The 25,024-nt window shown below is 49.1% G+C and overlaps 1 protein-coding gene across 1 annotated transcript in view; it reads right to left on the bottom strand.

The window, feature by feature from the left end:
- TRABD2B (TraB domain containing 2B) overlaps positions 1–18,326 on the bottom strand; it is a 230,362-nt gene extending 212,036 nt beyond the window's left edge. The window contains exons 1-2 of the mRNA XM_023187726.2: positions 17,635–18,326; positions 14,949–15,512 (exon numbers count right to left, since the gene is read on the bottom strand). Of these exons, the coding sequence (XP_023043494.1) occupies positions 14,949–15,512; positions 17,635–17,736 (666 nt within the window). The 5' untranslated portion in view covers positions 17,737–18,326. The remainder of the gene's footprint in view (positions 1–14,948; positions 15,513–17,634) is intronic.
- Between the last annotated feature and the right edge of the window lie 6,698 nt (positions 18,327–25,024).

The raw sequence follows: 25,024 nt of genomic DNA, 5'->3' as shown, positions 1-25,024 counted from the left end.
TTGGCCTCCTGGAACCAAACATCTAGAAATCTGGGAACAATGCAGGAAGGGGCTTCCTGTTTTCTACCAGGATACTCAGGTGATGATGTGTAGACATGGTCGATAATTTTACAGCTACACACAGGGTCCCTGCATGTGTACTCAAAGCCTGGTGTCAGGGAAACCCAGATTCATTCTGCGAGGTTCCTTCCCGCAAAGAACTTCAGTTTAATGAAGAAGACAGACGTGTGAACATATAAAAGACAATAACATTTAGAATGCCACTTTCCAGTGAGGTCAGAGCCAGTTTAGAAAGTGGCTTTGCAGCAGCAGGGGTGTGGTTTATGGTTTACCAACCAATCTCACACCCGCTAAGGGGGCTGAGCGAGGGGAGGGACTTGCTCTGGTCATGCTGTGGGACTCCCAACCCAGTGCTCTATTCACCGACCAAAGATCCTCCCATCCCCCACTTCTGCTGGGGCTGGGGTGAACATCAGGAATCGCCTGCCTTACCCCGCCCCCACTATGAACAGGTGGAATCCCACAAATAAATCACATAAAATAAGGGACACAAAATGCAGGGAAATGTTATCCTCCAGCAACGACGTTAGAAATGGTGGTCCGGGTCTCAGGCTCTCTCACAAAAGCCTCTGTAATATATAACTACTCTGGTCTCATTCAGCCACCTGACTGCTTTTACCACCTTGTTTCTAAAGGAAACCCAGTCCTGAGTTCCTGTCCCAGAAGCTGGGAACCATTATGCTCTGGCTCAAGCAAGAGACTTGGGAAGGTGCAGACAAGCCTGGGTGAGGTTTTCCAGTTTAGCCAACAGAGGAATGAGTGGGTGGGCCAATTATTAACTAGAAGGAATTCTGAAATGCAGAACATGAGTGTGAGGGACAATGGCCCCCAATGCACCCAGGATCAGGCCCAAACTTCTTAACATGGTTGTAAGCCCTCCATGATGTGACCCCTGTGTGCTTCTATACTCAATTGCCTAGTCTCCCCATGCTTCCCACTAGTGTTCTCCACCTGTGAGAATCTAGATCAATATCACCATCAGCACTCACCCCCATAACATGGTGCCACTCCTGAACCCAGGACATGCCCACTTGTCCTTCAATACAGCTCAAGTGGTATCACACTAAAGCCAAATCAGGTACTCACAAGGAGGGGAGGCTAGTCTATTGTATACAATTGAGCATATGCAACAGCAAAGAGAACTAACTCCCAGACAGCAAGAATACAGGCTCATCCATTTGGTAGCATCCATAGGACCCTCCAGATACCTGAGCTCTGCAAAGCCCCAGCTGCCATGGGGGTGGGGGACTCAGGGTCAGTGCTCAGCAGTACACTGACACAGTGGATTCAATGATAGGTTGGAAGCGACATTCTGTCCAGCTACTGAGGCAAATTGAACAGAGATTCCTCTAGACTGGGGGTGGCCCTCCATCACATTTCCCCACTCCCTGCCCTATACTAGAAAGCTCTGCAGAGAAGCATCCCAGCCATCCAGACTGGTGCCATTACAAATTTAGCACCTGTATGTCTGTTGGGCCCCTCAGCCTGCCCTGCCATTGCTTTACCTGCAAAGGTCAGATTCTACTCTGAATGCCCACCACAGACTTTCTCCTCACTCTTCCTCCTCGTTCTAGCTCCTAGAAAGTGGACTATCTCACTCTCTGCTTCCTAGGGCCACAGCCTTCCTCAAGAGGGACCCTCAGAAGTCTCTCAACTCCTTGTCCCTGTCACCTCCTGGCCTCCTACCTTTCATCACATCTCCAGTTTCAGAAGGGCTGTCGCCTCTACTCTCAGATTCCAGCTCCACCTCCTCTGGGTCACATTCCCTCTTTCCTTTTTTTTTTTTTTTTTTTTTTTTTGACAGAGTCTTGCTCTGTCGCCTAGGCTGGAGTGCAGTGGCACGATCTTGGCTCACTGCAACCTCTGCCTCCCAGGTTCAGTTCAAGCAATTTTCGTGCCTCAGCCTCCCAAGTAGCTGAGATAATAGGCATGCACCACCAAGCCTGACTAATTTCTGTATTTCCAGTAGAGACAGGGTTTCACCATTGTTGACCAGACTGGTTTCGAACTCCCAGCTTCAAGTGATCCACCTGTCTTGGCCTCCCAAAGTGCTAAGATTACAAGCATGAGCCACTGCAACTGGCCACATTCTCTCTTTTCTTTAGATGCAGATAGGTCAAGAACACAGGGCTCTGCAGCCAGAGTTTCTGTGTTTAAACTCCAGATCCTCCACTCATTAGCTGTGTGAACCCAGGCAAGTGAATTACCGCTCTGTGACTCAGTTTCCTCACCCGTAAAATGAGGCTGAATCTACCTGAGAGACTGCCATGTGGAATAAGTGGGGCAGTGCACATAAAGGCCTCAGAATCATTCCTGGCACTCTGTAGCAAGGTACCTCTCTCTTGAGTCTCTTCAACCCCACCTCCTTCTTCACCAGCCCCATATTCCTCTCTGAACCCTCAGGACCTGGAACTGAGCCTGGCACAATGTAGTTCCCAGCAGTGCTTTTCAAAGAAATGAACAAATAAATGAATGAACAGTTTAATAATAAGTAATTCAATTAATTATTTATGGGGAATTTCTCTTTGGGAGAAAAAGAAGAGGAAAAACACATGCACCCCTGGCACTACTGAGAGCATAGAGCACCTGATGGCTGATAAAGACCTTCTCAGACTTGATCCCACTGGATTCTCCCAAGTGCTCTGAGCTGTTGCTAGGTAACATCCAACCTGCCTGAGCAGTAGAGGAAAAGGATGCTGAGAGGCAAGAGCCCCAGGTCGCAAATCTAACCCAGGGCAGAGCTGGACCTCAAGCTGGGGACTCCAGCCTAAACCTTTCGATCCCTCCTTTTGGTGTGTCCCAACTCCAGAGCGCAGTGGGAGACCACAGTGAAGCCAAGCCAGAATGAATACAGTCAGACATTACACACTGCAGATTGTCAGAAAAATAAATGGCCATGCTCTGGGTGGTCCGACCACATAGTTCCCATCAGACCAACCAATAACCCATCCCCGCACTGGATGATGCTCAGTGTGTGAAAGACCAAAGGATCAAGAGCCATCTTTTGTATGGGATGGGCCTCAGTTCAAGAAAGACGTTGTGAAAATGGGCCAATAATAATAATGAAAATGACCACTAGCTAAGCCACCACAGTTAACATTCGTTAACTCTTACTTTGTGCCAGCCATTCAGCTGTGTGGTTTATATGCATTATCTCATTTATGCCTCACAACAACCCCAGAAGGTAAATACTGTTGTGAGCCCCATTTTTTCAGATGTGGAAACAGATGTTCGGCCATCTAGCCAAAGTGGAGGAGCTGGATTTCCAATTCCAGTCCAGTTTCTTCCTTAAGGTATCAAAAGATCCAAGTAGAAATCCTGGCTCCATCATTTTGAACAAACTACTTGGCCTCAATGTCCTCAAAATGGGGGAAAAATGCTTACCTTTCAGGATTGTTTTAGAAATTTACTGTGATAAACCAGAGGCCTAGCATATAACAGTCACTAAATAGCAATGGCTCTCTTAAGGCTGGATAGGAAAGAGAAAGAACAAAGCCAGTGGAGGGAGTGTAGAAAGGCTTGTTCTGCATTCCCTCTGCATTTTGCCATCCTGGCATTTCTGCATAAGTCTGCTTCCTTTCCACCCCATCTCCAGGGGCCCAAATCCTATTCCACTTGCAAGGTCTCTCTCAAAGCCACCTCCATCAAAAAGCCTCCCCAGAAAACTACTGATGGAAACAGAATATTAAATTACCTCCAAGACCACCAGCAGGCCTCAGCATGCGGGTTCTGTAGCGCTGGGTCAACAAACATCACAGTCTGTACCCAGAGGACTATAAATCATTCTACTATGGAGACACATGCATGGTAATGTTCACTGCAGCACTATTCACAGTAGCAAAGACATGGAATCAACCTAAATGCCCATCAGTGATGGATAAAGAAAAGGTGGTACATACGTGCAATGGAATACTAGGCAGCCATAAAAAAGAATGAGATCTTGTCTTTTGTGGGAACACGGGTGGAGCTAAAGGCTATTACCTTCAGCAAACTAACACAGGGACAAAAAACCAAATACTGTATGTTCTCACTTCTAAGTGGGAGCTAAATGACAAGAACTCAGGAACACAAAGAAGGGAGCAACAGACACTGGGGTCTACTTGAACGTGGAGGTTGAGAGGAGAGGGAGAAGCAGAAAAGCTAACTATTGGGTACAGGGCTTAATACCTGGGTGATGAAATAATCTGTACAAAAAAACCCTCTCTGACAGTAGTTTACGTATGTAACAAGCCTGCACATGTACCCTTGAACCTAAAATAAAAGTTAAAAAAAAAAGACTGTCAAGATCAAGCACAATGACCAAGCATTGCTATCACCGAAGTCCCCAAGTGGCTCAGTTTATCCATCCCATGACAATCCACAGCTCTTCCAGCTGCAACTCGGCCCCGATACAGAGTCTGGTGCTCAAAAATGTATATAATCCACGGGATGCTGGAGCCACCCAGCTGGATATCTGGGGTCTCAACACCTGGCACTCTGAAGCAAATCCAGTTCCCTTTCTGAGCTCAGTAACCACACTGGCAAAAAAAAAAAAAAAAAAAAAAAAAAAAAAAAAAAAGTGGTGGGCCAGGAACAGACTAACACTCTTCTTGGTGTCCTTGTTGGCGTAGGGAGGGAACAGTCACGCATGTCAGTCGCGCCTGTGAAAAGCCTCTGGAAATTGCAAACCGCGATGCAAACGGTTGAAATTATCATTGCCAATTAGGCTCTTGTCTCTTTTCAGACTCAAGGCCAAGCAGCTCAAGAAAGTGAAACCGTGTGAACTAAAGCTAAAAGATGAGCCAGAGAGATTTCCAAATGGCTTTCTCGCCGGTGTCATTCTAAAAGGGGCTTTCGAGTGGGACCCAAGGCTTAAATTACCAACGGCCTTGAAGGCGCATTAAGTCCCCAGGAGATAACACTGGCCAGGAAACTTTAAATAACCTTAATAGGGAGGAAGGAGGCAAATCCTTTAAACAGAAGACAAGGAGGGGAAGAAAGGCCTGTCTTCTTATCTTTGCACCGTGGCTCCGCAGGCAGCGCTGGCCGCGCGCCGCGCTGCCTCCTCCCCCGCGGGAACGCGGACTCGCCTCGCCCCGACGTGCCTGTCCGCAGGGCCCCGCCTGTGTCGCCGCCTGACCGAGTGACGGGTGGGGACAAACACGCTGCGGCCCCCAGGCCGCGGCCGCCCAGCCACTGCTCCTTTAGTAAACGTGCACTTGAGCTTGCGGAGGCCAGGCCAGAGAGGCGGCACGGCCAAGCGCGTCATGCACAGAGCACTCGCCTCTGCGCCAGGGTGTGAAATGGGCACAGTCACGCAAGCCTCTCGGGCTAGCGCCAATGTGAACTGGAGGTGGAGGGACACCAGCAGGCGGCTTTATGCAGTATGGTCTCTCTCTAGTCACAGTCCATGTAGAGAGTGGCGAAGCCGAACTGGCTCACGGCCCTCAAATGCACAACTTGCGCCCCGTCCTCTAGCGTAGGTGCCTCCAATCTCCTGAGCTTAGTACTCCCTAGCCTTTACCTAGCTTTTTTACTCCTTCCGATCTCAGGTTCACCTGGGCTGCTTCCAGAAAGCCTTCCTGGATCTCCTCAGGGCCAAGGAAGCTGTGCCTCTTCTATACTCCCACAACACACCACAAGACAAGCCACAGCCTCCCTCCTCCCAGCACCTGCAGGGATGCTGTGTCCCCTCCCTATCCAGAAAGGAAGCACCTGGGCAACAGCAATGTTTTTCTCGCTCACTATGTCCAGCACTTATCCCATGTCTGGCACTCAGTAGGAACTAACAAACATTTCTTGAAAAGTTGTATAATGATAATTTGAAAATGAAGTAATAACTATGAGCTAGTATGTACTGAGCATTTGTGTGTGTGGCACTGTGCTGTAGTGCTTTACATTAATCAACTAATCCTCACAGCAATCCTATAGAGTTGACATGAGAAAACTGACTCACAGACAGGTTATTAACTACCCCAAGGTTACTTATACTCCCAATAAGTGCACTTATTCTGGGAACTGAAGGAGCACTGGGCCAACCGGCCAATGTCTGGAGGTTTTCCAGTGCAGGGGACTCCTGAACTGAGTCTGCACTACGATGTGTAAATTTAAAGACTGACTTTTGGTTCTGAAGGTAGAATGAGACCAGGATGTTCCTTTGAATAAGGGAGGTGGGAAGGAGCTTAATGTCTCCTCCTGCCCTTCCTGAGTCAATGGGAAGAAAAGGGAGATTCCCAAGAATAAAGGCGAAAGAGTGTCAGCATTCAGGGTAGGGGTGGTCAGCTGCTGATCGGAAAACCCCGGGGTCTCCCAAGGAAACCACCTTGTCTAAGTCCTTCAGAAGGAACACAGAATCCAGCAACAGGTGCAAAGGCAGAGGCCACACATCTCTGTCCCTCAGAGATGGCCCCAGAGCCCTGACTTTTATAGGCCTGGCCTGATGACCTCATGGCTCTTTTCCAGGAAAGCCAGGCATTCAGTGTGGCCCAAGTACAACTTACCCACCAGTTCTTTCAATAAACAATGCTAAAAGCCAATCACATTGTTGCACCTAAACTCAAACTACTGAGTTACGATTACATGGCATCCTCCAATCTGATGACTATGGTTAAAAGTCTTGCTGTAGAGTGACACTTGTTTGACGAGCCCAAGCTTTTAACATGGATGGTCCTCAGGGGCCTTTACCTATTCAGAGGAGTAAGAGTCAGCCAGAAAAATAAAAACTGGGAAGGGGCTCCCAGGTAGAGGGAACAACATAAGCAAATGCATGGAGGCATAACCAAGGAGTGTATGTGAGAGGGAGGGAGGGAGAAATCATACAGCTCAGCAACCCTTGTGCTCCAAAACCAAGATAGCAAGCGAAGAATAAAATGAAGCATTTTAACATGAAAATAAGTGGAGGGATGCAGTGAGCCTGGAGAAAATCATGTGTGCTCTGGATAGTGAAGAGGAGAAAAAAAGAGACTTGTTTGCAAGTAACAGTTGACAAAGAGGGGAAAAACCCCCAAAATATCCCAGGATGGAGATTAATGAATCCAATGGGGACCCGTGAATGTTACAAAGTTTTGACCAAATAGGCCAGCAACAGTACTAAATATGTCTCAGGTGCAAAGCCTAAGAGGTTTCTGAGAATTACAGAGGCCAAGACACAGTCCCTTTTCAGCATCCAGAGCTGCCAACACTCCAACCACAGAATATACCACAAAGCCCCAACTTCAGAACTGGAGAACATTCCATCTAATTTTGTAATCAATTGTGAGCACATTTTGAGCTAGGTTTGAATCAGAAAAGAAAAGACTGCCTGAGAAAAAATTATAAATAAAATATATAAGTGCCGAAAGAATGTCATAAAATGCCGTAAATAATTCCACAGAGTGGAAAAATATATGTGGCTGGGTCATTAAGTAAAGCTTTGGCCCAAGTCTTTCCGAGCAGATTAGACCTGGGAACATTCTAGGAAGACTTCCTGGAGGAGGTACAGCTTTGAGCTGAGCCTTGAAAAATTTCAGGATTCAGAAACAGAATAGAAAAGGAGGAAATTCCTAAAGAAGGAGGGGGTCTAGCAGAAGCAACAGCTTTTCCAAGCTTGGGGCAACAGTTTTGTGTTCCAGCGGATATAGTGCACAGATTTAAAAGCCTGCGGATCCTGGAGGAGCTGCTCGGCGAGACGGCTTGGCAGCCAGTGAACAGAACTGAAGGCTCGGCCACCGGCTGCCTGTGGATTAAGTGGGCGGACAGAGAGCCAGTGATGGGAGATAAAAGGGAGTGAAGTGGATAATATTTAGAAGCAAACTCAAGGGGAAAAGAACGTCAGCAGCCCGGCTGGCAGGCTGTGGTGCTCGCCGGCATTCTTGTTTCCTCCCTAGGAAAGCTGCATTACCAGGCGACCTCTTCCTGGCTTTGAGAGACGTCCAAATGGGAACTATTAACAAAGGCACGCTCCCATTTTTATCTCCGTCAGAAAGTGCTTTGCCGGTCAGGTTTTCTCTGCTTGGCCTGGGATTGGAGAGCGGGTTGGGGGAAGATCAGACAATATGTTTGCGGATGAGGCTTCTTGGAATCCTTGAGAGCTGGCCCCTTCCAACTCTAAGATTTTAGAAGTCTGTGTCCATGAGCTGACAATTCTTCAAAGCTAAGAGGCTAGGATTTCATGACGTGAAGATTCTTCGAGTCCCAAGATGTCTCTGAGGCTAATGTTCTGAGATTTCACCATTCTTAGATTCCTTGAGCCTCAGAATTTGGGTTTATGGTTGGAGATTCTGAGCCTGGAAGTCTTCCTGCTGTGAACTTCCAATTCTGAGACTAGAATATCTCATGACATTTTGGTCACCTCCAGCTTTAGGACCTCACTCTCCTCTGATGGAGGTGCGTAAGCCATCCTGTGCTCCTGCTTCTGCACGTGCTTTCCCCCTACATTTAGGTAATATATTAAATATTAAGATATGCATGAACCAGGTCATGAAGAGGGGATGGACAGAGCTTGCCATGCCTGCAGGGGTTCTTCACAAACAGCCATCTGGGCACAGAAATAATCTGAGTGTGCACATGCCCAGGGGTCGCTGCTGGGGGACATCCAGTGATGGACATTTGCTAAGCAGCTCCTAACCAGATGGCTCTGTGGGGGAGAGACAGTGTGTGTGGCAGACTGCAGAAGCACAAGGTGAAGGTCGTGCCAGAAGAAGCCTGAGGCTTGGAAAAGCCTCAGTCCAGGTTCTGGAGGTATATGGTGTAGGAGATGCCAGCCTGTGTTTAATTCCACAGTGATGGAGGGGCTCTCCCTCTGTGGATGACTTCCAGGGAGAAAAGGCTTCGGCATGGTCCGAGGTCCTCCAGGGGTGTCTGGGGTCTTGGGGGCGGCTTGCTCCCTTTATTCTAAGGAGGGCATACAGATCTGACAAGAGATCTGGCAAGGTATAACACTGTGGACTCCAGGGCTGCCACAGAGGCCCAGAGAGGGCTGGAGGACTCAAGAATGGCCATTCTTGGAGGACAGGAAATCAGAGAATGGTTCTGAAAGGTGGGAGCATGCAACTGAAAGGGGAAGGAAGAACAGGGTCTCTATCTGAAGTGCAGAGAACCAGGGCACAGGAGAGACTAATACTCAGGTGCTCTGTGCCTCAGTTTCCCTGCTGCAAACAGGACTAATAATACCCACCTCTCAGGGCATAAAAGCAATGGGGTGCATCCTCAGGTAATGAATTCCCAGCAGGCAAAGACACATTTCCAAGTCTCTTCCCAGACCCTTCACTGGCACAGCACAGTGAACAGAACCAGTTCAATGGTGCTCTGGTTGAATGAGTGAGGAGCAACAGAGGGAGAAGAGTCACAATGAAGGAGAGCAGCTGAGGCTGGGTGGGTGTCCAGCAGACTGTGCCGTGACAGGCTGGGGCTCTCCTGTCTGAAGCCTGGCAGCAGAATCACCCACTGGAACCAACAGGCTCTGGACAAATAGGTATCAGCAGCAACTGCCAAAGACAAGCCTGCCAGCCCCTCCCAACTACGGGTAACTCAGGCTCAAAATTTCAGAGTGGGTTGGCCTAGGCTCTCCAAAATATGGGTTAAAGATGAGCCTCACGCTGGGCCAACACTGGAAATCACCTAGTCCAGCACTCTCATGGGACTAAGGGGCAACTTAGACCTAGAGAGGGAAAAGGGCTGGCCCAAAGTCACAGGCAAGGTAGTAACAGGATCAGGATTAGAACCTGCTTTGAATATGACCTGCCTATGCTGAGGTCCAAATGTATGTGTCCCTCCAAAATTCGTATGTTGAAACCTAACCACCAAGGTGATGATCTGAAGAGGTGGAACCTCTGCGAGTAGATTAGTTCATGAGGTCTTTACACTCACGAATGGGATTAGGGCCCTTATAAAAGAGGCTAGAGAAATCTTGTTCACCCTTTCCACTACGTAAACACACAGAAGGCACCATCTATGAGAAACAGGCCCTCACCAGACACACAATCTGCTGGTACCTTGATCTTGAACTTCCCAGCCTCCAGAACTGTGAGCCATCATTTCTGTTGTTTATAAATTACCCACTGTAAGGTATTTTGCTGTAGCAGCCTACATGATAATTTTGACATTTTATGTCCTTATAGGATGGAAGGGAACTTTCAAAGTTCAGAGGGGGGGCTCCTCACTATGATTTATACTTTTCTTCATTGTTCATTCCTTCAACGGTGCTGCATGGTGGAACAGCATCAGTTCAATGGTGCTACATGGCAGAACAGAACCAGTTCAATGGTGCTGCATGGCAGAACAGAACCAGTTAAATGGTGCTACATGGCGGAACAGAACCAGTTCAATGGTGCTGCATGGTGGAAAAGAATCAGTTCAATGGTGCTGCATGGTGGAACGGAATCAGGGATGGTCACATCATGATTTCTGACCATTTGCTCATTAATTCATTCATGCTCCAAATATTTACTGAGCACTTACTAATACCTGCTGGCCCCCAGGGTGTAGACATAGGAGCTCTGACTATAAACCAAAGAGATCTTTATTCAACTGTGCAGGCTTAGCCTATATTGGGGGCGGGGGTGTGTGTATGTCTTCATAGGAGTCGCTTAGAAAGCTGGGGACATATTTCAGAGGAGTAGCTGATGCCCAGAATGTCTTTGAGAACTCCTATTTTAGAATCACCTTGAGATCCAATTTATAAGCCAAGGAGAAAATCAGTTCCAGCACTTTTCAATTCTCTCTCTTTCTTTTTCAGTAAAAAATGATGATCTACCACCATTCCAGCGTGCACACACACACACACACACACACAATTCAGCAGAAATGTCATCTAATAAAAACCAGATCATTTTTCAGACACTGGAAAAGCAGGGGTTGTGGCAATAGACTCACCTGAGTTTGAACACTAAGTCCACTTGGCCTGTCTGTGTAATCCACAGCCAAATGACTTCACCTTTTCAGGTCTCAATTTATGGTCTTAAAAATAATACGATAATAAACCTTGTTGCATCTCTGTGAGGATTAGAGATAATGTAATTATGAGGTCTAATGCAGCACCCTGAATAGAGACAAAACTCAATAAATGGTATTGTGAGGGACTTGTAGAATTTTACAAACATTCTGCATACCTTTGGCAGGCATGCTTCAGTGTTCAGGCACTACACATCTTAGATGGGTAATGCTCACATGCTTGGTAAAGTACAGAATAGCAGAGTCCTTGTTTTCTTATTATACCTCAGAGAGAGAACCATGTAACTCAGAGGTCTCATCCAGTGTCTCCACCTCTGCCATGCAGGGAGTTGAAGTGGAGGACTCAGGTCCCCTAGAGGTAGAAGTAGTGGCAGCTGGTACCAGTCCCTGGAGGCAGCAGGCAGAGCTGATAGAAATCTGCAGGTCTCGAGCTTGTCATAAGATCTGGACTCGAGACTTAGGCATCCTTGGGCCCCCAAGGGCAGGGGCTCACCGCCTCCTAATACTCCAACTTTACTATGTTCAGCAAGGGGTAAAGACTGGATATGGCTGGTGGGAGAAGGGAGTGGCAACTTCCCATGTAGCCTTCCTCTTTCCCTGTCCTGGAGTCAGCCTAGACTGTTTGCCAAGCACAAAACCAACATCCAGGTAATCGTTTTAATCCATCAACAACCTTCCACAGGTAGTATCTTCTCACGTCCCCACAAAACCAGCTCAACTTTGAAAGACTGGTAATTACTGCCCCATGGAATGGATGGGCACACCAAGTCTTGCTCAAGATTTTATACAAGTCGTTAGTTTTAGTGTTGAGGCTGGGACTGACAGCTGGAAGCAAGTCTGCTATCTCTAGCCCACTGTGCTGAGCTATCTACAACACATCAAGAAAACCTTCAGAGACCTGCCTCACCACCAGCCTCATAGCCGAAAGAAATAATATCTCTACAAGTATAAATTTTCCAGGAAATAAAATTTTAAGCCCTCAAGTCCAAAAGGGAAGAGAGAAACAGAAGAAAGAACTAAGGAATGATTACGGAAGATATCAAATACCTAAACAGGAGCAAGTCTAGAGAAACAGTGTGGGGAAGCTGGGAGAACACGTCCTTCCTACAGAGTCAGGCTGACTGGCTCTGTTCCTTATTAGCCATGTGACCTTGGGCAAGTCATTCAACATTTCTGGATGCCCACCTTAGAAAGCCATAGGATTGTTACGAGAATTCAATGCAATGGAAAAGCGTGTGGAGCCTCCTGCAGGGTGCCTGGCACGTGGAATTGATTAGAATCATCCTATGGAATGTCAGGGCTGGAAGGAGCTTGAACGATGACCTCATCTCAGTGTCTCATTTCACAGACCCAGAAAACAGGGCCCAGAGAGAGGAAGTGACTTGCCCAAGGTCACATAGCAAAGTTGTGGAGATGTTGGGTCTAGTGCCCTCAGTTTATTTTGAAATCAAACACCAAAACCTAACAATAGACCTGATCTCCCAAGCTGCGCAAGGGTGGAAGAAGCTTTTTCCGGGGTTCCAAAACTTAAGCTTTCTTTCTCTATTCAACAAGCAAAATTATGGTATTTCTGTCCAGAAAAATTATAAAAATTGTAAAAACAATATTAATACTAAGATCCCAGATCTTAACAAAAAGACACTCTTTTAAGCCTTATTTTTCCTGCCTTCTTCTCTCACTGCCCCCCAACCCAAATATTTTGCAATAACAGTAATGCTGCAAGGAAAGAAAAAATAAAAATCTGATGCACTTAACAGATATTTCAGTACACTAATGCATCACAGATGTTCACATCAAACTGTGCACGCGTGCATGCAATTTTACTGAGAAGGCTGTTGCATTTCTGATTTTGAATTTTTGGATCCCTAATGACCTCATCTGCCTAGGCTCCAGCATCCCACCCTTCCCATTTAATCCAAGGCTGCCGAAGGGGATGGAGGAGAGATTTCATCGCCTCCCTACAAAATGATAACAGGACAAATTGGCATGATTGGACACTCTGGCAGGTGGTGAAGGGTATGGAGATTAAGGAACTAAGGGGAGTTCTGTTTTCTTTTGTTCGGGACTTGCTTTCTGCAGCTCTTTTGAGGAACTGGACCCAAAAACAATTTTAAGAGTGGGCCCAGGCTGGTGACGGGGTGGGCACATTTTTGAAATAGAGATTGAAGTCTGTTTGATCTTCAAGCATGAGCTTTGGAGACTGTCAGCAGGCTCCCTCCCGGCCGATGAATGGCTCTCAGTAACTTTTCCTAAAACATAACTTCACACACACTTTCTAGCAAATGCTTTCACCCTACCAAAGCCATCATTTGGTTAAACGGCAGTGTTTCCAGACCCCAAAGAAAGATAGTTTTGTTGTTTTAAGAGAGACAGATTAAAGCCAGGGGCTGCCTTGCCAGAGTTTGTGTGTGCTCCCTTCAGCCTTTGTCGGATTCCTCTGTGGTTGGTGCAAAGAGGGTGTTGAGAGCGATGGTGGATACCTCACCTCTAAAAAAGATATCGAGGCCAGACCTAGGCCTCTGAACAGAGAGGCCTCCCACAAACCTGCCTCCAAAATGAGATGGGCGGTGAGCGCCGGGGGTCCCGACACAGATAATATCAGCTCCCGAGGCTGGCAAGGAAAAAGTCACTTCAGAGGGAGAAAGCGGCTATGTTCAGAGGAATCAGCACTGGGCCAGAGAATACACAGGATTTTCCCCCGTGGAGAAGGAGTCAGGCGTAGTCAGAACCCTGCAGGGCGTGACTAACTGCCCCAATACTCCTGCCACTGGGGCCCTCTGGGTAAGGACTCCACAATTATGGGAGAGCCAGCAGGAGAACGGACAAACCCGCCTTTCATTTGGCCGGCAAATCAATCTGGCTTCTTACCTCCCCAGGGACAATATTGCATTTCCCTTGGAAAAACAAAGGCCAAGGATCTTGGAAAGGGGATCAGTTTCTGCCGCTGTTTCCCTGGTGAAGAGCTTGCAACATCTCCGGGGCAGCAAGCAGGTCTGATTCCAGTGGTAGTTTCTGGTCCAGTCAATTTATGAGGCTCTCTCCTTAATGGGCAGCATGTCTCTCAGCCATGCCTCACTCAGGAAATTGGCCCAAGCCCCATCTTGGGGCCTCCTTGGAGGAGTCCCCATCCTGGGATTGACAGTCCCGTTCTCAAGACACAGATGTGAACTCATTGTTCCCAGGGTCTCAGAGTTGAGTTTGGGGCCAGTGAGTAGCAAGTGACCTCTGTCCATGGAGACGGGGCTTTTAACGGCATTTTGCTGTATCAGATCTCTGGCAGCCAGAGACTTTAAACCTCTTAAGCCCCTCCCTTTTCTCCTACTTCCGAGGTTCAGAAATCAGGACTGTCAACCTTTAAGTGAACACACTTCTCTGAAATTATTAACCTTAAAACTCTCCTGGCTGACTTTCTCCTGGCCTTAGGGAGGTGGTCTGAGGGTCACCTAGAGCTTTGCACAGAGCCGGGAAACTGATGGTGCTTAACCTCAAATGGCAAGCAGCACTCTACTGTCGCCAGGTCCTGGGCAACTCCTTGTCAGCTCAGCCCCGGGAGCTACGCCTTCCTCTTGTTTTCTCGGGCACTATCCACATAGCAGCCTCAAGACAGCCTCCAAGGCCTCAGGAAGGCCTGACACATACCGGATGCCCCTCTTTTTGTTTTTGATCACTCTGATGCTCTGAGGGAAATTCTTTCTGCCCAGGCAAGCACAGCAGGTGAGGAGTGTACATCCCCAACATGTAATACTGCTGCAATAGAAGCAAACACTCAGAATCTTACCCCAAATTCCAGTACACGCCACTCTCAACTGACACCACCACAGCAGCCAAGTGCTGCCTTGCAGCCCAAAAGAACCTCTCCTTCCAGAAAAAGGACCTGACTCTGGCTGCCTCCCGCTCCCTGTCGGAGAAGACAGACAATCGGAGAAGAGGACCCAGACGCCCAGGGCTGTCAGCTCCAGGCTGGGACCCTGCATGCCTACCTGGGAGAAGTTGAGCCCGTTGTTGAGGGGATGACACTGCTCCTCCACCTGCTCCACAGCCCCTGTGGTCTTCTTCATCTTCTCAGCCTGCTGGGCCAGGTAGAGGTCGAGCACGGGCACGCCGCGGAAGCGCACGTCCCTCTCCGTGAGCGAGTTCACCATGAGCATCACCCAGACGGGCCTCTTGCGCTCCCAGTTGCCCGCGATGGCATTGAATAGGTAGTCAGCATAGAGCCCCCTGCCCCGCTGAGCGGGCGTCATCCAGGAGGGCATCATCAGCTTGACGTAGTCCAGGTGGCGCTTCAAGCGCCAGTAAAGCTCGCGAGGCAGCACATCCTGCAAGTTTTCCCCGTGCGGCAGCAGCTGGCAGCTGGCCAGGGCCGAGATGGTGTAGGGGTCTGTCAGGTCCAGCTCAAAGTAGACATGGGCGCTAGCCTGGAAGGCTGCCTTGGAGTTGTCCGGGATGAAGTCCCAGACACGGGTGTAGGGGACATGGATAGTGCCAAACAGGTAGGCCGGAGGATCACGACGAATCGTCCACAGAAAGGAGTTCAAGTCCCTCTGCTGCAGGAGTAGAGGAAAGGCAAGGCAGTGAGGCCGAAGGCAACAGAGTAGAGTCAGGGTAGCCCAGAGGGAGATGCAGAGGGAGGTGGGGATGGGAGGCAGAGACCATACACAGGCCATGGTAAAGAGCCAGGGCTTTGGAGCCTGAAAGACCCACATCGAAAACCTAGTTTTGCCCTGTCTTAGATGTATGATCTTGAGTGAATCATTTCACTTCCCACAGGCTCCGTTTCCTCATCTGTAAAATGGGGGTGAAAGCAACTACCTCAGGGGTTGTTGGGAAGATTAAAAGATACAATATATGCATATTAAGCCCTCAGACCAGTGCCAGGCACAGAGGAAGTCAGCAATGAAGGGAAACTCTCATGATTAGCAATTGCCGTGAGTGCCAAGGACTGCCACACCACCTGAGAATATTCATGCTTGGCCAAGTCAAACCTTCACCGGTGGTGTTTCATGTGGAGGGTGGGGAAAGGGGGACCAAGAGTCCTGCTCTGGCAAGAAGGGAGGAAGTCATATAACTTTTAAATCCAACCATTAGAAGATATATGCCAAGAGCACTTTGAAAGCAGAACACCTATTAAAAATAGCACACCTATTTAAACAGCTACTTCACATTCATCACGGTGAATACACTTTTCTTTTTGGAGGGCAGGTCTGGGGTGTCGGCTACTTTGCTCGACCAGCTGAGACCATAGATGAGAAAGTGCTTTAAAATCTTGCAAGGCCAAGTCAAGTTTCAGAATCTGGCTTGGGAGGAAAGGATTCCATTACAATTAGTCCCAAGAAATGTACATATTCTGGGTACTTTCCAGGCTCCTCCCCTAAAAATGTATACCTGATCTCCAACCCCAGTTGTTTGTCATTTTCTATGACCTAAGCTCTGACTTTGGGGAGTGTGTGTGTGTGTGCACGCGCGTGTGTGTGTGTGCGCGCGTGTGTAGGAGCTGAGGAGAGGTATGCAGACAGGGGTCCTTTCTACAGATCCAAGTCAGGGCTGGGCATAAAGGGCATAAGAAGGGGACTGTCATTTCTCTTAGGCAAAGCCATTTTCCATCCAGAAAAATCCCTGGAGTGCCCACTGACCACTTGCAAGCTTTAGACCAACTCATAACATTTTCCTGACTGATTCTAGCACAAATGAGAAGTATGTGTTGGGATGGGTGGATTGTGGGAGAATAGTACCTTAGTTTACTCACTACCCAAAACTGTAAATCCCAGCATGTTGGCGATAGACTGAGAGCCCAGCCAGCCAACGAGCTCCCTGTTTGTGCACAAGACAGGCCGCTGGAGGTGCACCTTGCCCAGGGTCAGCGAATTCCGGGCTGACAGGCAGCACACCGACAGCAGCCAGACCCTACGGTCTCCTGGCCTCCACTTCAGGGTTACTGTCAATGCATTAATTTACACTTAGAGGGAAAGATACTGAAGGAAATAAAGAGGTTCTTTGTTTTGGAAGGAAAATTAGGAGAACCAGTAATCACTCGACCCCAGGAAATATTAGGCCAGTACGTCCTGGCATTGCCTTTTCCTCTCCTCTGAAATCTTCCCCCTTTTCATGAAATACGGACGCTTGGGAGAGTAGGTGGTGGGAGCCTGGACCGCAGAGATGGAGGTGAGAACCAGCAACAGGGAGAAAGGTTGTCTTAGGTCAGGGTTGGAGGGCAGGGAGAAAGAGGGAAGCCTGGGAGGGAGCAGAGTGTGTGAATGGGAGAGCAAAAGGGTTCGATAGAAGTCAAGAGAAGAGCAAGGAATGGTAGAAAGACACAGTCAGAAACGGGCAAAGAGACGAGAAGGGTAAAGAGAGAAAAAAAATGAGAAAGGAGAGACAAAAAGGGGCAGAGAGAGAGGAAGCGTCCAAGCAGGACCACAAGTCAAGAGGAGAGCCCGAGAGCTGCAGCGTGTGGAGAAGGAACCGGAGAGGGAGCGCCCCTTCTCGCTCCTGGCTTGGAGCTGGAGCCGGGGCAGGCAGGAGCTAAGGAAGGGCGCCCGAGGCTGCGCCCGGCGGGTGGCAGTGGAGCGGGTGGGCTAAGGTGGGTGCGGAAGCAGTACCCAAACCATCGTCCCATGGGACTGGAATACCCAGGTAGGCGGGAGAGTGGCTGGGAAGGTGCTCGCTCACCGATCCGGGCGGCCGGCACTGTCCTCCGTCCGGGGGCTGCGGGCGAGCGCGAGCGGTGGCGAGGAGGGCGGCGAGCAGCGGCCCCGCCAGGGCGGCGTGCATCCTGCCGGGGCCCGCGGGGCGCGGGGGACCCTCCTGGGCGGCGCCCCTCAGCGGGGCGGGGAGCCCCCAGTTGGGCACGGAGTTTCCTCTGGAGCACTGGGCTCCAGCCACAGGATGCTGGTCGCCCTCTGGGGCGTGGCTGACTGTCCCTGTCGAACCTGGGGGTTTCTCTGGGGCGGGGCTCCGTCTGTTGGAAGACGGGGACCCTCTAGGACTGGGCCCCGCCCCCGGGCGCTCAACCTCGCTGGCTGAGCCCCCGGGTGCTGAGGGCGTGTTGGGGTCCGGGGACGCGCGGGGTCCCGGAGCTGCGTCGGGGTTCAGGGGCGCGCGGGGTTCCTGGGGCAGAACCGAGAACCCGGGGTGCGCGGGGGTCCCGGGGTTATGCTGGGCACCCGGGGCGCGCAAGGGTCCCAGGGGTGCGCGGCGCTCCAGGAGGCGCGCAGTGGGACAAGTGCGGCGGCGGGCGCGGCAGGGGTGGGGGGCGGCTCTGGGGCGGCCGGCTGCCCCCGAGTCCGGCTCAGAGGGGCGGCGGGCGGCCGCGCGGCCGCTGCCCGGGCTCCGCCATGCTGCTCCGCGGCCGGGAGAGAGGGAGAGAGGAGGGCGGGAGAGCGGCGCGGAGCCGGGCCGGGCGGGGGGCTGGGGCCGCTGAGGCGGGGGAGGGGAGGACCTGGCGCGGGGGGCGCGGGGGCGGGGGACCGGGGCCGCGCCGGGCCGGGCCGGGCCGGGCGGCAGGGAGTCGGGACTAGCTCCGCGCCCGGGCGCGGCGAGGCGGGGTCTGATGGGCATGGCAGGCGCTCGCTCGCTCCTCTCTGGCTCCCTCGCTCGCTCCCTCACACGCGCGGAGGGAGGCGAAGCCCGCAGCAGCCACTTCCCAACTTTCCAAACTTCCCAGCGCAACTTTTTCCTCCCTCCCCTGCCCGCGCCTCCTCCCCCATCCCTCCTCCTTCCCCTTGCCAGGCGCGACCGGGCCGCAGCTTCGCCGTGCGACCGCCAGAGGGCGCCCGGGTTAATGGCCGGCTCGGCCAACCTCCGCGGGCTCAGCGGCGGACGCGGACTGGGTGGCAGCGACAGATTTGGGGACCTGCCTCGCCCAAAGCGTCCCTCCCGCAGATCCTGGCAGGGGCGAACAGCGAGAGGGACAGAAGTTGGACTGGGGAGGTAGCAGTCTCTTAAAATTCAGAAAGCTGCTGTGTACAACTTTATGACATGCGTAGCGCTGGGATGAGCTTGGTAGGTGGTCTGCAAACACCAACTGAAAAAGAAAAGAAAAAGAAATCCCCAAAATTCCTTGGAATCTTCCATTTAAGTAAATCTCCTCTTATCTATGTCCTTGGACCCACGCAGTATCCCTTTGCCTGTCTCTGGAAGAGTGAGGATTGATATCACAGTGTCTTAGACCACAAGACTTGAAAGACCCCTTAAACCAACCTATTCGTCCCCAAGAGGCAAATGAGACTTAGAGAAAGCCAGGGCGCAAGATCTAAGCTTCTGAGCTGTTTCCAGCAAATGAAGAAAGGGAGGCACAGGCACCCCTGCTTGGTTCTGTTAAAGGAGAAGTTGTCGTCTATTCCTATCCTGACAACAGGTATTGAGGGATGAATTAGGTGATACTGTCAGGAGCCCGCCCACAGCCTAGAGAAGGAGACAGACAGGGACAGATATGCAAAGAAGCCATTAAAATACAGATGATGAGGGCCAGGAGAGACAGAAGCACAAGGAAATGGGAGCAGAGAGGAAGAGCTCCTAACACAACCCCGGGGGCCCAGGGAAGATGCCTAGGAGATGGTCTTGAAAAATAAGTCAGAGATGGCTTAGAGAAAGAGGCACACACGCCTTCCAAGTGGAAGAGCAGGTGCCAAGGCATAGCAGTGTGAGAGCACTCCAAGTAGTTACCCATGGCTGCGGCAAAAAGCAAGTGGCAGGAGCTGAACCTGTGTCTTCCGCCAGGCTGGGGAGTCTGTCCGTTCTAGGTATCAGGTGATAGGAAGTTACTGCAAGATTTGAAGTTTAAGATGGCTGGAGTAGATCTGTGCTCATCGGGGGCATGAATTGGAGGGGGCAAGTTGGAGGCAGGGAGACCAGTGGACAGATAGTGAGGAGGGAGCCAGAGCCCAAGCCTCGGTCTCCTGACTCCCAGCCCAGTGTTCTCCCCATTTCTCCCACTCATGCCGGCAGGTACCAGATTGAGCAGCTAGAAAATGGCCACACCAGAAGGCTGAGTGAGAAAGACCAAGCAGGGCTGGAGGGTCAGAAAAGTTTTCCAGAGCACAGGATCTGGGCGGTTGGGAGGAACACAGGAAGGAAAGAAGGGGACACCAGAGACTGGCAGGTTGACCCTCATGTACCACATGAAGTTGCCACTTTTGTAAGTTACAAGTGAATGCATGTTGGCAATTTCATATGGTTCAGTTTACTGGGTGTCTGGAGCAACCTCAGCTTCTTAGCTATACACACACGTGGTGACAGATACCGAGCAGGCCAGAGTGCCCAGATGGTATGTATGAGAGCACAGGACAGCACCATGCTTCCCACACACAGAGCTCTGAGACCTGCAGCTCAGACCTGCAGATGTTCTTTAAAGAGCCTCCACTTTCCGGAGCTCCAAAACTCCCTACAAAGTCACCACTCTGCTGGTAAGGATGAGGGGAGGTAAGAACTGAATTCCACTGGAGGGAGGGACATGGTCCTCATTGGAGAATTAGAAGACAGAAGTCAGATAGTGGATAAGAAAGAGCCTGATCAATTTAAAATAATGGTGTGTAAATATGTGTGTGGATTTTAAAAACCTTCCCCTCCTGTATTGTAAACAAAGATTCCCTGGTATCTTTTTTCCTAAAATTATAAAAGTTTTGTTGGCTAATTTTCATGAGTGTCAGCTATGACTTCCTCCTCCATGGTACACATGGTGACTGTGACCAGGGCAGAACAGTTAGCTTCTCTGTGCCTCTCTTTCCCCAGCCAGTTTCCTGTCCCCCTCACTTTCTATGAGTCAATGTGTGCAATAATGTCTTAAGATCTTTACCAGTATTGTTACTGATATTCTTAATGAGATGCAAGAATAAATAGATTTTTCTATTCCTGGATATATACCCAAGAGAACTGAAGACATTCATCCACACAAAATACTCTACGTAAACCGTGATAGCAGCATTGATAGCAGCATGATTTGTAATAACCGAAAGGTGGAAACAACCCAAATGTTCATCAACTTATGAATAAATTAACAAAATGTGATATATAAAAATATCATATCATTTGCCTTAAATATATACATTTAAAAAACATGTTATAGTCACATGATGGAATATTATTTGGCCATAAAACAAAATGAAGTACTGATACATGCTTTTTCCAGGATGGCATAAATCAATCTTGAAAACAGTATGCCAAATGAAGCCAGTTGCAAGAAGACATATATTATATTATTCCATTTGTATGAAATGTTCAGAATAGGCAAATATATAGCAAGGCAGAAAGTAGATTGGTGGTTGCCTAGGGCTAGGAAAAATGGGGACAATGGTGGGGCCATAACTGAAGGGTACTGGGTTTCCTTTTGGAGTAATGAAAATATTCTAGAATGGTAATGGTTGCACAACTCTGTGAATATATTAAAAACCATTGAATCACATTTTAAATGGGTAGATTATAGGATATGTAAATTATGTCTCCATAAAGCTGTTACCAATAAATAAGTTTGGGGCCTCAAGAGAGAGTGGTCCTCAAGACTCAAGAGCAAGGGTCTCAGTGTTTTCAAACCATTTTTTTCCTCCCACATTGTGTAGTGTGAGAAACCCTGGATGATGATAGTCCTAAGTCCTGGAGACTTATCCTGCTTCTGCTAACATCTCACGAGGTATCTTTGGGTAATTCATTGTAATTCATTTGTTCTCTCTGGACCTGGGTAAGAACTGAGGTTTCATGTCATCAGTATGAAGAAGTTTGTGGGGCAGGTCACCTTTAGGAGCCTGTATACCTAACACTGGAGTTCTGAGCCCCTTGGTCACAGCCTGCTTAGAGCCTTTAGGCAGGATGGGGAAGAGCACAGGGCTCAAGAGAGAGTCAGGGGACTGACTCATAGCTTGCCTCCTCTCCGCTGGGGCACATCTGGCTCACTTTCCTTTTATTGCATTTTAATTAAGTTGTTCAATCAAATTGGTACCAGGAATTGAAGGCTGTAACAGCTGGGGCAGGAGCAGAAAGCCTTGTAGCGGAACTAAACCAACAAAGTCTGCCTCCTGAGCAGATCCAGGAGCCCAGTGCTGCTACAGAGCGTCTCTCAGGGAGGGAGGTGAGAGGCTCCCCTGCTGCAGTCCACTGACAGGAGGAGCTTTGCTCTGGGCCTGAGGGCTGCCCTCCCGTAAGGCCATTGCCCTGGCCATTGGCCACACTGGCATTTTCAAATGGGCCTAGCCTGGCCTGACTTCCAGCTCTGACTCCTATCCTAGTCCTGCTCCTCAGGCTCTATCTCCTCCATACCCTCTCCCCGATTCCCTTACCTGAGTTGGCAGTTAATCTGATGATGGAACGACATGGGGCGTGGGAGGGAAGTACATGGGGCATGGGAGAGAAGGACAGCTGACTTTAGGAGCAAGAGGTTGGCAGTGCTTAAGACAGTCTAGAGTGGTGGAAAGAGCCAGAAAAAGGACCAGGCGCAGTGGCTCACGCCTGTAATCCCAGCACATTGGGAGGCCAAGGCAGGTGAAACATGAGGTCAGGAGTTTGAGATCAGCCTGGGCAACACGGTGAAAACCTGTCTCTACTAAAAATACAAAAAATTAGCTGGGCGTACTGGCAGGCACCTGCAATCCCAGCTACTTGGGAGGCTGAGGCAGGAGAATCTCTTGAACTCTGGAGGCGTAGGTTGCAGTGAGCTGAGATCGCGCCACTGTACTCCAGCCTGGGTGACAGAGAGAGACTCTGTCTCAAAAACCAAACAAACAAACAAACAAACAAACAAAAAAAAAAAAAACAACAGAAAAAATGAAAAAGTGCAGGAACTAATTCAGAAAAGGGCATTTCCTCCTGGCAATGGGAAAATAGGCACATAGTCACAAAAGTGCAACAAAGGATTGAAATTGCCATATAATATGGCATTCATTAAAAACAAAAAACCCTACGTGGGCCTGCCCAGTAGGGGAGTAGAGGGTACACAGGAATCAGTTCAGGGTTTTGTTCTTAGGGAGCATGCAATCCAGTGAGGAGAACGGAGATGCAAACAAACGGGGCTTTGGGAAACAAATAGAGGGGACAAAAGGAGCAACGAAGTCAGCCTTAAGAGAAAGGAGATCAGCATAGGTCTTTGCTGAGAAGGTCATGTTTGAGTGGATTTTTAAAGATGAGCAGGAGTTGGGCAGGGAGGAGGAAGAAGGGAAGGTCAGGCAGCGGAAACTGAATGTGCAAAGGCATGGGACTGCAAGTACTTGGCACATACAGGGATTGTCAGCATGAAGGCGGAGAGGCAGAATGGAGGAGAACTGTTGGGGAGACTCAGAAATCAGACTGCACCAGGAAGGACTATGCATTATCTTGGAAAGCCCTTCATCCTGCCATTCAGAGGAGATAATCCCCTGAGCTTGCTCTGCATAAATTGTGGGTGCTGGTTCAGGGTGGCTGACATACCAGGTACCAGACTGGCTGTGTGCAGCCTCAGGGATATAACAGCAATGAGAGGCATCGACTGTGTTAACTCACGAATATTTGCTGGGTCCCCATATGAACTGTGGTGTCTTAGGCAGGAAGGAGTATAGTCCTGCCCTCTGGATACTTGCCATTTCTGAACAAGACAAAACATGGGTAGGTGGTAAGTTAAAATGCATTTATGTGAATAGTGCTGCAATGAATATGGTGAGTATAGATATCTCTGGGTCACACTGTTTTCATTTCCTATAGATATATATCCGGAAGTGGGATTGCTGGATCAGATGGTAATTCTATTTCTAATTTTTTGAAGAGACTTCGTTCTGTTTTTCATAATGGCTTTACCAATTTACATTCTTACCAACAGTATGGAAGGACTGGTCAAAAGTATAAATTTTCAGTTATATGATTAATAAGTTCTGGGAATCTAATACACAGTAAGTGCGGTGACAGATGTGTTTATTACTTTGATTTTACTAATCGTTACATAATGTATACATATATTAAATTATCACTTTGTATACCTTAAACATATGCAATCTTCTTATTTTTTGAGACAGGGTGTTACTCTTGTTGCTCAGGCTGGAGTGCAGTGGCGCAAACTGGGCACACTGCAACCTACGCCTCCCAGGTTCAAGCAATTCTCCTGAGTAGCTGGGATTACAGGTGCCTGCCACCATGCCCAGCTAAGTTTTGTATTTTTAGTAGAGATGGGGTTTCCCCATGTTGGCCAAGCTGGTCTCGAACTCATGGTCTCAGGTGATCCGCCTGCCTGGACCTCCCAAAGTGCTGAGATTACAGGCATGAGCCACCATGCACAGCCAGCCTTTACCATCTTTATTTGTCAATTAAATGTTTTAAAAGAGAAAAAGAGTTAGAAATCACCACCCACCCACTTGCATGCATGGAAGGGCCAGGTGAGTGGTGTAGTATTGTAAAAGTCCAGGCAAAGTCAGTGAGCTGAAGACTCTCACCTTCATATAGAACTACCAAATTATCCTGGAGGAGGCAGGATTTGAATTAGGCTATAAAGGAAAAGTAGGATTTAAATTGATGGAAAAGGTCTTGCTTGCATTCCAGATAATGGGAATAAGGAAAGTGAAAGGGCCAACGTGGGGTAGGAAAAAGAAGGTTTTGGCTAGAGTAGAATGGGTGAATATTGAGACAGCAGGCTGAAGTCAGGACTGGGCTGGGTTGCAGTTGGCCCATGAAGGAGCAAAAGGAGCTGGGCATTATTTCAGACCGATTCTGTGCCAGACCCTGTAGCTAAAGGATTTTAATGATGTTGTGAGACAGATACTTTTAACTCCATTTTAAAGATGAGGAAACTGGGTCTCAGAGGGGAGACATGACATATTCAAGTCATATAGCTGATAATTAGAAGAACTGGACTGTCTAGCTCGTTCCATTAAAGCATTTGCTTCCTTCAAGACATGAGTGGGAAGGCAGAATAGATAGCACAGGCCAGATGGTATGGCTAGTACACACACACACACACACACACACACTGGGGGGCACATACATACCGAATATGGTAATTCCTGTGCTGTGGCTCCCAATCTAATTAGTGGGATGATTGCCATTTAGGAGACTTTTGCCTTTCACTTTAGCCCAAGCTGTGTGAGGCTCCACTCCTCTATTTAGGATTCAA

Source organism: Piliocolobus tephrosceles, chromosome 1 (genome assembly GCF_002776525.5).
Source record: "Piliocolobus tephrosceles isolate RC106 chromosome 1, ASM277652v3, whole genome shotgun sequence".
Classification (NCBI taxonomy): Eukaryota; Metazoa; Chordata; class Mammalia; order Primates; family Cercopithecidae; genus Piliocolobus; species Piliocolobus tephrosceles.
The sequence above is the reverse complement of the archived record's forward strand: the minus strand, read 5'-3'. Positions and strand labels throughout refer to the sequence as shown.